Genomic DNA, 13,867 nt, shown 5'->3' on the forward strand with positions numbered 1-13,867 from the left:
GACACGGTGAGTTAACAACAAGAGGAGGCTGAAAGGAGTGGCCGCCTTACACATCCTTTCCTAAGAATATGGAAGGGGATGGTGCCCTTTACAATGTGGTTCTCCCACACCCTCCTACCCCAGTCCTCCACATACATAGAGGCCTCTTGCCTGCACCCATCCGGACCCTACAGCGACAGCAGGGAAGGGGTCAGAGGTCAGGGCAGAGGGAAGCGGAGGGGAGGACATTGGCCGTTAAAGCACATGTGATCATCAAGGGAAACCTCTGTCTTAAAACATGTCAAAAAAGAGGCCGATGTCACTCACCAGTATCTGTACGGTGAGAAGACCCTCCCCTGCGTCACGGGCATCAATGGTGAACTCCACCGGCAAGCTGGCTGGCACCCCGGAAGCGTTTAGGCCGGGACCGCTGGCACGGACTTTACTGGCATCATGAGCAGGCAACACCTTGATCTTAAATGGACTGAAAAGGGGAAAATGGAGACATATGTAATGATCACATACTTCCTTTATATGGAAGTGTTCTTCTAATTTCTAAATCAGCACTGAAGATTTTGGTCATACTACATATAGTCTACTTGCGTCATTAATATTAAGACATTATTAATACTTTAAGCAGCCCGTTCACCTGCGTGGCACTTCTTGGTCTGCATATTTGACACAGACAGTGTAAGGTCCATCTTTAGCAGGAGTGTAGACCACCGTGTGTGTGCCATCACCGTTGTCTGTGATATTTACCGGCTCTGTCATCCCTAGAATAATAACACAGTTGATCTCTCTGCATGCCTGTCATTGAGTCCAGACAACACTCTTGATGAAAGCGTTTTTAGTATAGACTACCGTTCAAAAGTTTGGGGTCGGTGAGGTTTTTGTTTTTTTATCTGATCAAAAATACTGTAAAAACTATGATATTGTGAAATATTATTAGAATTTACAATAGCTGTTTTCTATTTTGCTGTTATATATTTTAAAATGTCATTTATTCCTGTGAAGGTAAAGTTGAATTTTCAGCATCATTACTCCATTCTTCAATCACATGATCCTTCTAATATGTTGATTTGCTGCTCAAGAAACATTTCTTATTACTATCAATGTTGAAATTTTTAAAATTTTAAGAATTCTTTGATGGATAGAAAGTTCAAAAGAACAGCATTTATTTGAAATAGAATTTTTTAAAACAAGTCTTTACTGTCATTTTTGATCAATTTAATGCATCCTTGCTGAATAAAAAGCATTAATTTCTTTTTTTTTTTTTAAATCTTACTGAAACTTTTGAATGGTAGTGTATAATACTAAATGTTTCTTGGATGTAATACATGCCCCACATAAAATATGTGAATAAATGATATTTTTTATAAATGATAAAAGCTATTTATTAAATCCAAACTCTTGATATTTAACAGATCAAAAACAAGTCAATTGCCACCATAGTTACATTACAAATATGTTAAAATTGATGGAATGCTTTGAAAATGGCAACAGAAGAAATTCTGAGAGGGGAACATGCTTCTAAATCACTTATTATGTATAAATACTAAGTATGAATATGCATATAAACAACTTCCTCGGATTAGCTAAACACACACACTTACACTGTTTACACTTCAAGGACTTTTAAATCCATTTTCTAGACATTCTAGTAATTCACTTTCTAAAAGCTAAACTGAAGCACTTATGAAACACTTGGACCTTATTCAAACCCTGTGTGTGTTTTTCCAGTCTATTTTTTTCACCTGTAGGTCCATACAGCAGCACCTCCAGTGGGGCGAGTCCAGCCTTGCTGCAGTCCACGGTGAAGGTCTGAGGGACGTGGGCTCTTACTCCACTGCCCAGACCAGGACCAGAACACTTCACCTTACTGGGGTCCACCAGCTCCCTCACAGGCACCCTGAATGGGCTACCTAAGCACCCACAGAAATTACACAGTTACAGTTTTTCTTCATAAAACGATCAAACAGACCCTGGGTATGAAATATTCAAGCTTTAAATCAAAATGTCATGATTATTTGCTTCTAAATGTCTTAATCAACACTTCAGCACTCTCATGTTCTCTAACTGCTGAAATTCAATGTCAGTGTGTAATTAGTGTGTTGAGTTCACTCAGAAACAAACCATGAAATGAATTAGACAGAAGGAAATTACATCATACCTGGGATAGGCAAGCCTCCGAAAGTGATGTTGACATCATATTCTCCAGGAGTGAAAGGAATATACTCCACACTACAGCTGCCATCTTTGTTATCTTTGCAAGACATCTTAGCTTCTGATGGACCCTCAATGGCCAATCCAAGACCACCTGTGCCAGCACCCCTGAAAGAGAGGAAAATACAAAGGAGAAAATATGAGGTAAAATCTAAAAATACTTATATACCAACATTCAGGCCTGTTCTCATCCAGTCCAAAGCAACTAAACACTACAATTTAATCTAGTATTAAAAGATTTTTCACAGCAAAACTATTCCTATAGTGTATGCTCCTTAATTTTCTATAATTAAGCGATATTTCAGCAAAATTTCAAGGGCAAAAAAAAAAAGTGTTCATTGTACCTGGTCTCCACAGTGAACCGGTTGGGTTTGTTGACCAGACCCTCTTCCAGACCGGGACCGTAGGCACGTACACGGCTGGGATCACAACCTTCGGTCACCGCCACCCTAAACGGGCTCTTGGGGACAGGTACGTCATCATATAGCACTTCTATAAGATGCACACCTGTACGAAGACAAATTTAACAGCCCTCTTTTATCTATAAATATGAAATTGGAAAGTACTTTCTCATTCTGCCGCCTTTAACAAAAAAAAAAGTAGGAGTGTGTGTCGCCATATATAGAGAGACTGTGTTTTTTCTCTCAATCAATAGTTGTTTTGGAATATTATCAAGGCATCATGGGAAAAAAAGACATCAGCAGGCTCTGCTCAAAACACAATGAACAATAAATGAATTTCCATCTTACAACATTGACCTCCACACAGAACAATCAATACAGCAGCCGTGCTCAGAATACCAGATAGCTCTGTGTGTGTGTCCCATGATTCTCAGGGAGGAAAGAAATGCCAACATAGCCTGTTAAATTAATTAAGATTGGAGCAGAAACATATACTAGGGATGCACTAATATGACCATTTTGGCCAATACCGATAACCAATAATTCTTTATACATTGAAAGCCGATAACCAATATATTGGCTGATAAATCAAAATCCAAATTTTTATATAGTTTTTAAGAGCCTGATTACAAAAACAAAAGTCTCACCATTAAAAGCCATGTCCCAAGCACACAATTATAATGATGTTATATTATATCATTATAATTTTATGTAGCCTATATGACAGATTTGCGTTGCACATGTTTTACTTAACTGTATTTTCCTTTTTGAAGTGACTCCAATCATTTTTCAAGCAAATCAAAACCATCATGGCGAACAGTGTGCTTCTGAAGTGTCTCAGCTGAAGGAAATAATCCATTATTTATCGGCCAAATTTTCTTATTGGGCCGATAATGATAACATTAAAAATTAACATATATCGGCCGATACCGATATGGTGGCCGACATATTGTGCATCCCTAACATAGACCAGCTTACCTCAGCATTTAATTTTTATTTAATTTTTAATTTTAATTATCAGGATTCACAAAATGAAAAATCAATTCAACAAAAAGAATTTTTTTCTATATACTGGATATCTTACCATCCTCATATGCGGTATATTCTACTCTGTAAGTGCCATCTGCTTTGTCAGTGATGTACGCATCAGTTGTGGCACCTGATGGGTTAACAATACGAACTTTGATGTGGCTTCCACCCATCTTGTTGTGAACCCGAGTGTCAACAAAAAAGTGTGTAGTGACCTCTCGGAGTACCCCTGTGAAAATATACCAGAATTTGAAGCACATTGGTACTAAACACATTCAAACAAGTGTAATTTTGAATGCCCTCCTTACCTCTGGGCTCAACTCCTGGACCGTAGACCTTGATTCCACTGGTATCAAGAGCAGGATCCACTTGCACCCTTGCAGGGAACTTAGGTACTGCATGTCCTCCGTATTTAATCGTGATGGTGTACATTCCGTGGAAAGGAGGGATGTAGGTGATAGAATATGTTCCATCGCTGTTATTCTGGACATGAACCTCTGCCTGCGTTCCTGAATCTGAAATTATCTCGATGGTCAATTCTGCCTCCCCTGCTTTAGAGCAGTCCACTGTGAACGACGCTGCTTCGTTGACCTTTCCTCTCTCCAACCCTGGTCCACTAGCGGTAACCTTGCTGGGGTCGAAGACGGACTGCACCATGGCTTTGAAAGGGGAACCAGGGATGTGTGCATCAGCAAACAGGATGTTGATGGAATATTCTCCAGGCTCAGTGGGCAGATAGGACACAGAGCAAGATCCATCTCCATTGTCCTGGCACTCAATCTTTGCTTCACACGGGCCCTCCACAGTCAGCCCGAGACCCCCTGTACCTGCGCCTTTGGTGTCGATGGCAAATGGAGCGGGCTTACCCACAATGCCTTCCTTCAGGCCAGGGCCATAGGCTCGCACCTTGAAGTGAAAATAAGACAAAACTGTTGTCAAGATTGCCTTTCAAATATTGTATCAAAGCAGAATTCTTAAAAACTTTAAAATAATCAGGAATTTTAAAAGTCAGTCAACAAATGAACCAGAAAATATATATTTTAATATAATTAAATTATACATGTGGTACATGTGGTAAGCAGAATAATAGATTCAGGAACTCTGGAATTTTAAAAATTAATGTACACCTAAGGTGTAATGGCCTCTTCGGGTGTGCATCGAATTTTCAATAATTCAACGATCCAACATGCTTTAACAGTACTAGAGGACAGTCCAACATTTTTCAAAGTCAGGCGGCCTTCATCATCTGTATCCATTTATGGTCAGAGATCTGTATCTGTTTCGGTAATATACAGACAAACTATCTAATGATCCTCGGCCCAGTGACAGAATGGAGCAGCCATTTCACATGCGGGTGAAGTACCTTGTTTGGCACACTACACTTGAGTTCACCTCTCCCTGACAGATTAATTAAACACCAACTGTCCTCTAATCATTTCCAACAATGGCTAAATGGCCTTTTGTGTTTGTTTTAGGCTTCTTCACTGACACAACTGATATACAAACCGAAGCATCTGGCTCATGGAAAACAAAAAAATACATTCAAAATAAAATACATTTAAATTGGTTTACTTTGGAACTAACATTGCTGGAATAAACCTCTACAAACAGGAAATTTCCTTGAACAGAGGATCGAGAAATAATGCTTTACAAAATCTGGTTCTAGTTTGATCATTCTGACTCTGGTTAGTGGCTCATAAACTCTCTGAAGGTCTTTTTGATTTGTGAGGTAAGGACTGCACTGTGCAGTCCAGCTTATCTGGTAATACATCCCATGTTTCTCATCATATGTAGAGTTTTTTTTTCATCCCAGTCAGTGCTTAGTATGTTTTTAGCCTTAAGCTTGAGAAAGGATCCTTGAGCGAATCGAAATGCCAAAGCACAATAAAAGCACTGTGTCTCCATCAACAGAACACACAAAAATACTAATGAGATCATTTAGGTAACAAATATTTTCTAATCAAAACGATTTGCAGTAATCATGAAAATTACGGTTCAATAAGACGATGACATATAAACCAATGAATTACATTCTCCTATTTGTGACTCCTACCTTTGAGGGATCTGGAGGCATCACCCCCTCCACCGTGAAAGGACTTCCCGGCACGGGGTTTCCATCATAGCTGATGTCCACTTTGTAAGGCCCCTCTTCCGGTGGAATGTACTTAACTGTGTGCACCTCATTGGACGCTCCAGATTCCACCTTGCATGGGATTGGTCGGCGGGAGGGTGAGGTAATCTTGACGTCTACCTTTCCTTGACCTCCCGCGCCACGTGTATTAATGGTAAACTCCTCATCTTTCCCTACATCCACTTCTAAACACGTAGACACAAAAAAATATGTACAATATGTTCAATCAACCTAGCTATTATTTCATTCTGCAAATAAATAAATAGCCTGAAGATTTGACTTGTATAGACTTACTGGTGTTGAGTCCTTGAACTTTGACCTTGTTGAGATCCAAAGGAGGAGCAACAGTGATGGTAAACGGGCTTTTGGGGATGGGGTCACCACCATGGCACACAGATATGCTCATGTTACCCTGGATAACAAAAAAACAGGACTGAGCAAGATGTAATTTATAACACCATAATAGCATGTGACCTCTTGGTGTCCATTTATATGAACCGTAACCCACTGCTGGAGTGTCTCACCTGCTGTAACGCAGTGTAGCGCACAGTGAAAGAATAGTCGTGGTTATCAATGATCTCAAAGTCACTGACGGCTTCTCCTTTCCCAGCTGCGGTGAAGTGAACCTCAGGTGTGGCCTTGCCTGCTCCTTTAGTATAGATTGTGAAGTGAGTCGGCTTGCCCACTTCCACACCTGTGATAGAGACACATAACATGCAGATGAGATTAGCTGTTTTTACCTGCTATTTTTCTAATTTCAGTCACTGACAATGAAACTGACCTGTCTTGTTGAGCCCAGGACCTTCTGCTTTCACCTTATTAGCATCATGGGATGGATCGACTTTGATACGGAAGGGGCTGATGGGAATTTCCTGTTAATTTGTTTAAAAAAACATTTTTAGAACTCAAATAACATACAGAATAATTTCAAATTATTGACTAAGACTGACCTGATCTGCAAAAAGCACCATGATGGTGTAGCGTCCGGCTCCAGGGGGTGTATACTTTACTGTGAAAGTGTCATTGTCATTTTTAATTATGTCGAAATCAATGTCTGCTTCGGCAGGTCCCACCACGCCAGGAGCGCACTTAATCCCAATGCTAACATCTCCTAAGGAGTCAGAACAGATTAAAAAAATAAAAGGAAATAAGTAAATTTCCAAATTTCAAATATGTGTTTAAATAACGTTAGGAATCATGTTTTCTCAGACCTTGTCCGGCCTCACTGCAGTCCACAGTAAAGTATGTGGGTTCGTTGGCCTTCAAGCCAGTCTTCTCCACTCCTGGTCCATGAACCTTCACGTTCTCTGGGTGACTGCCTTCTCCAATGGTCACCTGAGAAATGTAGAAAGACCATAGTTACACATTGTAAAGCTAGGAACTGAAAGCTTTCGGAGGACAGTGGTTCTAGTAAAGCTATGATCCAATATGGAACGTATGATCTAACATAGTCGTGTAAAGGGAAAGTGTGAAATCTAACACTGGAAAAATGTGGTCATGAACTTTCACTGAAAGGCTGGGCTTGTTGTAGATCCAAATTTATGAAAGATCTTGACAAACAGCAACATAGAAATGTCATCAGCTGGCTGAAATCTGCCTGTTGACAGTGAGCTCTTACCCTGAACGGACTGTTGGGAACATTGACCTCTCCCCAGGTGATGATGATAGTGTGTTTGATGGGCTTGGTGGGTATGTAGACGCAGAAATATGTGCTGTCACCATTATCTGTGATCTGGATATCGATGGGGAAGCCTTCTGAGTCCTGGAATAAAAGAAGGACAAGTTTGTACCAGCGAAGTGAGGCATGAGGCATGAAGCATCTGGGACTTGTATGAAAATGTACCTGAGCGTAAATCTGTAGATGTCCTCTTCCAGCTCCACTGGCATCAATTGTAAACTCAGCAGGTTTGTTAACGATGCACCCGGTTGGCTCCAGCCCGGGGCCGTAACACTTAACCTGCATAAAAACATGAGTTAGTTCAGTTACTGCTGTCATTTATTATTCCCAACAAACTTGCAATCATTATTGCCAATTGTCACAAGGCAGACCTTTTCAGGGATGACATCACTAGCTGCAGGGAGGATGTGGGCCATAAAGGGGCTGTCTTTGATATCTTCATCATCACAGATGACATGGACCGCATAGTCACCTGGCTCGGTGGGCCAGTACAAAACATCACAAGATCCATCACCCTTGTCATCACACTCTATCTTAGCCTGCGAGGGGCCTTCGATGGAGAAACCTGTGCATGGAAGTGAGTTTACGACCATTAACCAGGCATCTTGTCTGTACATAAACCAGTGTTTCTCAACTCAGGCCCTCAAAGTTTAGTTCCAACCTTTATCATACTCACCTGCCTGTACCTTGCTAGTAATCCTGAAGACTGTTCACGTGTGTTTGATTAGGTTTGAAGCTAAACTCTGCAGGAAAGTGGACCTTAAGGGCCAGAGTTGAGAAACCCTGCCATAATTACTAGATACCTGGATGGTCGCCGTGGTTTTGCCAAGCAAGACATGTTCCTGGATCAACATCTATTGTTGATCCCATCCTGGTCTACAACACCAGCTCAGGAGGCTCAATAACGTTAAAGAAGGTTCTTACCCAGAGTTCCAACCTCTGTGCCAATGGCCTCGACCACAAAGTCAGCTGACTTGCCCACCATGCCCGTCTCCAGGCCTGGACCCCATGCCCTCACTTTCTGAGGACCTGCATCTTCACTTATGATCACCTCAAATGGGCTAAACACATATATACGTTTTGATCAGAAGTGAGATGGTTGTTCATGATAATTTGCATAATTCCTAGATTATCTCTCTGTAGTAACTTCCATATCCTGTTTAATCCTTTTAATATGTATTTCATTATTAAGTGATGTGCAACAGAAATCCAACTGTACCACAGTAAACTGGCAGAGGTGTATAAGTGCACTTACCTGCGGGGAATGGCATGGCCACCCCAAGTAATCGTGATGATGTATTTTCCAGGGAAAATGGGGTAGTAATCACATTCATACACTCCGTCTCCCAGTTCTTGCACCTTCACAGGCTCATCGCCACCTCCTGAAAACACAAAATTTAATTCAAACTCAATAACTTCACAATGCGTCGTTGATTAAAACAGAAAAAAATTAACAATTGCACACATACTTGGCCCTTTGACTTGAACACGTAGTTCTCCACTGCCTGCTCCCTTCGTGTACACCTTAAAGTCAGCCACCTCCTTCACACGTACACCCTTGGGCTGCAAGCCACGACCAATGGCCCGACAAGCATTCGGGTTACTCGCTACAAAGAGGAAAGAGCGGTTATTCTTGATCTTACAGTACAAGTACAAGAAGGCAAAAAAAGACTATACACACATGAATGTAGAGGTTGTCGAAGTTAGTTGAGATTATGCATGAACCAGCCAAAGGTACGAGCAATGAAGAACAACCAAAGACAGAATGTTTCCTTTACAAGCCTATGACAATGCAATTAGCGATCTCATAAATTACCCATTAGGAATGTAGTGAGAGCACTAAAATGAAAACTACAGGCAAGCTGATATGTTTTCAAGAGCTTATAAAAAGACTTAAAATAAACACTATATTTGAAATTAGATACAAGAACCAGCTGTGAAAAATATAACCAAACATTAACAATATTCCACTCAAATAAAAAAATTTTTTATTTGAAATATGTGACCTACTGTTGGGGTTTGGTGTTTAACACGAAATCCACTAATGAGCACCTTTAGAGCAATAAAATGTCTATTAAAAGCAGCCTGGCTAAGTTCTAAGTGCTTTCTCATATCTGATCAAACAAATTCTTCCTGCAGTATCAGTTTCTTCCAGTACTGGACAAAATAATGTTAGGTCGAAAATGTCGAAAATATTGAATAATTAATGAGTTAGTTACTTCATTATATATTTTGGTTATAAAAAAAAAATATTGTTAAGACAGATAATCAAAGCATTCCCATTCTCTGAGTTAGTATTTATGGAGCGACATGGCCAAATCGAGCAACTGCACAGATGATGATGATGACAATGGGATGAGGATGATGATCTTTGAGATGAAGATGACTGTATTACACACCCAGACGGTCACTCAGCCATTGGCTCTCTGATGCCAAATCAAGTGATGGCATCCTGACTTTATTAAGAATATGCTTTTAAAATTGTAGGTGTGAAACAGACCCAATGTCAGTTCAGGTTACAGTGAATAGTTTAAACCAGGGCTGTCATTTTAACACAAAAATAAAATAAAATAAAATAAAATAAAATAAAATAAAATAAAAAATTATTTTGATTAATTAACATTTTCAGCCCTAATTTAAACCAATTTGTTACTTTTGTTAATTTATTTTATTAATATTATTTAATAATAGGATTTAGTTAAATTTGTTAAATTCTAAATTATTGAATCAGAAAATATTAGCAGAATCCAATCAAAAGTAATCCTGATGCTCTGAGCGTCTGTTAAGTGATCGTCCAGTCCCACCAGTGAATGATGGCTCTTTTTTTGCGTCGGTTAAAACAAGACCAGCAGCAGCATTTGCAACACTTGTCTAATCTTCCTCTTATTCTTATTCATACTCTCACTTTCACTCACACACACTTTCATCCCATCACTTCCTGTCACTATCTGAGCTTCCAGTTGATTTTAGCTGCCCCAGAGGGCAAAGCGCCAGCGCATGCCAATGAGACAGAGATGGTGTGCCCGGGAAGACACATCCAGGGTAAGGGGAAGAGACAGGAGGGAGAGGACCAAGCTCGAGCAGGCATCTGCCACGCCCCCCGGGTGGCCCGTACTAACTTGGTCGCCTGGGTTTGGGTGGTGTTGGGGGAGGCACTTTCTTGGCCTTTTCTGAGGGCGGCGTGCGTATAGACTGAGGGATTATGTGAACCGGTGAGCCGATCTGCCGGCCGCTCGAAGGAGCTAGAACAACACACACAGGCGAAAGGAAAGAGGAAACACAATAAAGCGTTTCGTCATCATCGGGAGGGTGGTGGACCCCTGGAGCAGTGAGCACATGGAGCTCAAACCAAACGTGGTCTCAGTCAGTGCCACAGAGAGCAGATCTCTCTGGGAGTTGTCCAGTATTAGCATGCTGTCAATCAAACAATCTGAAGTCATTAAGGTGCGGTCACATTAGCGAAATTTCACAGGCAAAAAAGGTCCACATTCTATTATTAACAGCATAGTACAGCTCACACTGAAGTCACTTTCAAAACCTGTTGGTTAGCATGGCGAATTCACGTAACCAACAATGAGTGAAATCTTTTTGCGGAACTTTTTCTCCTGGATTTCAGCTACGAAATTTCACAGAGCAACGGTAAATGTGACCGCACCTTTAGGAGGGAAAAATAAGCTCTTTAGGTGCATAAAAGGTGCCCAGCTGAAAAGGCCAGCGTACTGTAATTTGTGTTTTGGATCCTGGTCTTCACCCTAATGTCTTCACCAGGTTTAATAACTAGCCTCAAAAGCAAGCGAACCAGCTTTACCAGAAAAACAGCTGGTCTAAGCTGGTCTTTTCAGCAGGGGCAGTAGGCATTTTAAAAAGAACATGGCATGCTTTTAATGCAGCAAAAAACAACAAGTCGAAGGCTCAGGCAACAAAAAGCACTTGTTGTTTTCTTGGTGCATTAACAGCTTTGGTGTTAAATAATAATGTGACTGTAAAAGAACTCTGCAGGACATCTAGCTAATAAGATAACATGGAATTAAGTCAGGAAGTGAGGACATGGGTCTCACCCTCTGAGATGTGAACAGTGAAAGGACTTCTGGGTATTTGTTGGCCAGCGAATGTTACATATATAGTGTGAGGGCCCTCCAGAATAGGGCCGTAGGTGCAGCGGAAAACACTATCCCCCTTGTTTTCCAGAATGATCTCCACTGTGTCTCTCCGACCCTGAGAGTCCACAATGATCACGCCAACATCGCCTGCTCCGGCACCTGAAGGGTCACAAATACATAAAGGATCTTTATCTAGTCTTTAGTTTTTGAGTAAACAGCGAACAACATTATTTTCCTGACATTACCTGCTGTGTAGATGTCAAAATACGTGGGTTTATTGGCCACATTGCCCACCGCTTCCAAACCTGGCCCACGGGCCTGCACCTTGTTCGGATCTCCCAATGCTTTAGACACATTTACCAGGAAAGGGCTCCTGTCAATGTCCTGTCCAGCAAACAACACCTTCACCTGGAGGAAGACAGAAATATCTCTCAGATTGAGATACTCCATTTCATCTGCCACAGTTCGAGCTCCCTTTATCACATCTTACAAAACTGCTATTAAGACCCAAAAAGACTGTAACAATCATTAATCTTGAAAATATGACTGGAAAATGAGAACAAAAGCCACTGTTGAATGCTTATTATTTCATTGGTACCTTATGCAGACCCTCCACTTTTGGAACATAGACCACAGAGTAGCTCCTGTTCCTGTCATTGTTGGGAATTACTCTAGCCTGCAAAATAAGGACATATTAGTAAGACATTCATAAGTTAGATGTCGAAACATAGTTTTTTGTTTTGTTTTGTTTTGTTTTTTTTGTTTTGTTTGGTCTCGTGTACCCCTACAGCCCCACCAGTAAGACATTCAGTTTAGTGGTTATTTATGCTTATTTTATTTTCACACATTTTTATTTCGTTTACTGAAAAAATCATGAGATTAAAATTATGAACTAATTTATTTAATTCATTTTTTTTAGGTTGAATGAAACAGCAAAAATCTGGTCAGTACCACCAGGAACATGTTTGGTGTACAAATAGATGTTTGGCTTGTTTTGACAATGAAAGAAGTTTGATGAGTTAGAAGATGACCTCTTCTGTGTGGCCCTCTGGATCCTCAATGTACACCAACACCTCTCCAAGTCCCGCTTCCACAGTCTCCACGACAAATTCAGCTGGTCTCAACACAACGTTGCCTCTGGGCTCAATACCTACAGAGAGATTGAAAGATGCAGAGGTGTGGGTTGAAGTACAGTAAATGTAAATTAACATCAGTGTTAACATCATCTGTCAGTCTCACCTGGCCCATAGGCCTTGGCTCTCTTGGGGTGCAAAGTTTTAGATCGCAGTGGGGCACCAGGTTTGAGTTTGGCTTTGGGGAACTGAGACAGGTAGGTCATCACTGAGTGCTCGTCCACATTGGGATCCACAATCTCCTCTGGAGCAATCACCTAACAGGGCAAAAGTGCAATGTTAGAGCTCAAAAGTCACAGGCTACATAGTGGTTGAACTCAATCCTGATTCCTGGATGGCATTAGCGCAGTATTTCTCAATCCAGCTCCTGGGGCAACCAGTATAACACATTATAGATGTCTTCATCATCCAACACACCAGATACAACTCACTATTTCACTAGAATAGGGGACATTGGCCTGTATGGCTACATCAGATAGTGAAACACCTAAAACATGCATTGCTGTAGCCCTCAGGATCAGGACTGAGAAACACTGCAAAAACAGATGAAAACCACTTTATTTGACTTATTTTTTGAGTACTGTTACTGCCAGAATCAATCGTCAGATATAAACACAGCTCTGCTTTGTGATGGTCTATGGCACAAAACTGATGAAGTACACTTAAGCTGTGGAAAATATTTTCTGTCTCTCCTCTCCCCTCAGTCCTGTCTTTCATGTCCTACTGGTTAAGTGTCCTGCTATATTTACCGCTAGGCTGGAAGGTTAAGAGCTAACTGGAAATAGCTCTAAATGGTATTTAACACCGCAGAAAGACGAATGAGATTGAACGGGAGATCAACAGGGGCAGAAAGAGAAATATGCATCTTGTTATTAAAACCCATAACTTGAGACTCTTTACCTCTCCCGTTGCAGCGATATCCTACATGCTCAAAGCAATCAATGACCTATTGTTTTCTCTCAAGAGACGTGGACTTTCTATCCGTCTCAATTACTCAAACACAAATTTGTGCTTTAGTGTATTCTTCATAAGCTGAAATAGATTTCTACATGGCAGGTTCACTAATGCTTTCAAATACGATATTTAGGACTGACTATCTGTATTGTCATTTGGCAAGCAACGAAAATGGCTTATGATAAAACGTTTATGATGGATAGATGCACTTTCTTGAGCTTCAAACTTGTTGCCCCTGT

At 40.8% G+C, this 13,867-nt stretch overlaps 1 protein-coding gene across 14 annotated transcripts in view; it reads right to left on the minus strand.

Moving 5' to 3' along the window:
• The window catches only part of flncb (filamin C, gamma b (actin binding protein 280)), a 52,573-nt gene that overhangs the window by 13,650 nt on the left and 25,056 nt on the right, over positions 1 to 13,867 (minus strand). For 10 of the 14 annotated variants that reach the window (XM_051890049.1, XM_051890048.1, XM_051890047.1 and 7 more), the window contains exons 4-28: positions 12,781 to 12,931; positions 12,573 to 12,691; positions 12,140 to 12,217; positions 11,787 to 11,949; positions 11,500 to 11,700; positions 10,561 to 10,683; positions 8,911 to 9,048; positions 8,697 to 8,823; positions 8,366 to 8,502; positions 7,813 to 8,006; positions 7,607 to 7,720; positions 7,382 to 7,525; positions 6,975 to 7,098; positions 6,714 to 6,874; positions 6,545 to 6,635; positions 6,288 to 6,457; positions 6,058 to 6,175; positions 5,686 to 5,948; positions 3,941 to 4,538; positions 3,688 to 3,861; positions 2,547 to 2,709; positions 2,150 to 2,310; positions 1,734 to 1,901; positions 629 to 752; positions 307 to 463 (exon numbers count right to left, since the gene is read on the minus strand). In XM_051890049.1, the coding sequence (XP_051746009.1) occupies positions 307 to 463; positions 629 to 752; positions 1,734 to 1,901; positions 2,150 to 2,310; positions 2,547 to 2,709; positions 3,688 to 3,861; positions 3,941 to 4,538; positions 5,686 to 5,948; positions 6,058 to 6,175; positions 6,288 to 6,457; positions 6,545 to 6,635; positions 6,714 to 6,874; positions 6,975 to 7,098; positions 7,382 to 7,525; positions 7,607 to 7,720; positions 7,813 to 8,006; positions 8,366 to 8,502; positions 8,697 to 8,823; positions 8,911 to 9,048; positions 10,561 to 10,683; positions 11,500 to 11,700; positions 11,787 to 11,949; positions 12,140 to 12,217; positions 12,573 to 12,691; positions 12,781 to 12,931 (4,161 nt within the window). The remainder of the gene's footprint in view (positions 1 to 306; positions 464 to 628; positions 753 to 1,733; positions 1,902 to 2,149; positions 2,311 to 2,546; positions 2,710 to 3,687; positions 3,862 to 3,940; positions 4,539 to 5,685; positions 5,949 to 6,057; positions 6,176 to 6,287; positions 6,458 to 6,544; positions 6,636 to 6,713; positions 6,875 to 6,974; positions 7,099 to 7,381; positions 7,526 to 7,606; positions 7,721 to 7,812; positions 8,007 to 8,365; positions 8,503 to 8,696; positions 8,824 to 8,910; positions 9,049 to 10,560; positions 10,684 to 11,499; positions 11,701 to 11,786; positions 11,950 to 12,139; positions 12,218 to 12,572; positions 12,692 to 12,780; positions 12,932 to 13,867) is intronic. The other 4 variants (XM_051890053.1, XM_051890060.1, XM_051890051.1 and 1 more) reach the window with 1 other exon arrangement.

This window comes from Ctenopharyngodon idella, chromosome 4 (assembly GCF_019924925.1).
Source record: "Ctenopharyngodon idella isolate HZGC_01 chromosome 4, HZGC01, whole genome shotgun sequence".
Classification (NCBI taxonomy): Eukaryota; Metazoa; Chordata; class Actinopteri; order Cypriniformes; family Xenocyprididae; genus Ctenopharyngodon; species Ctenopharyngodon idella.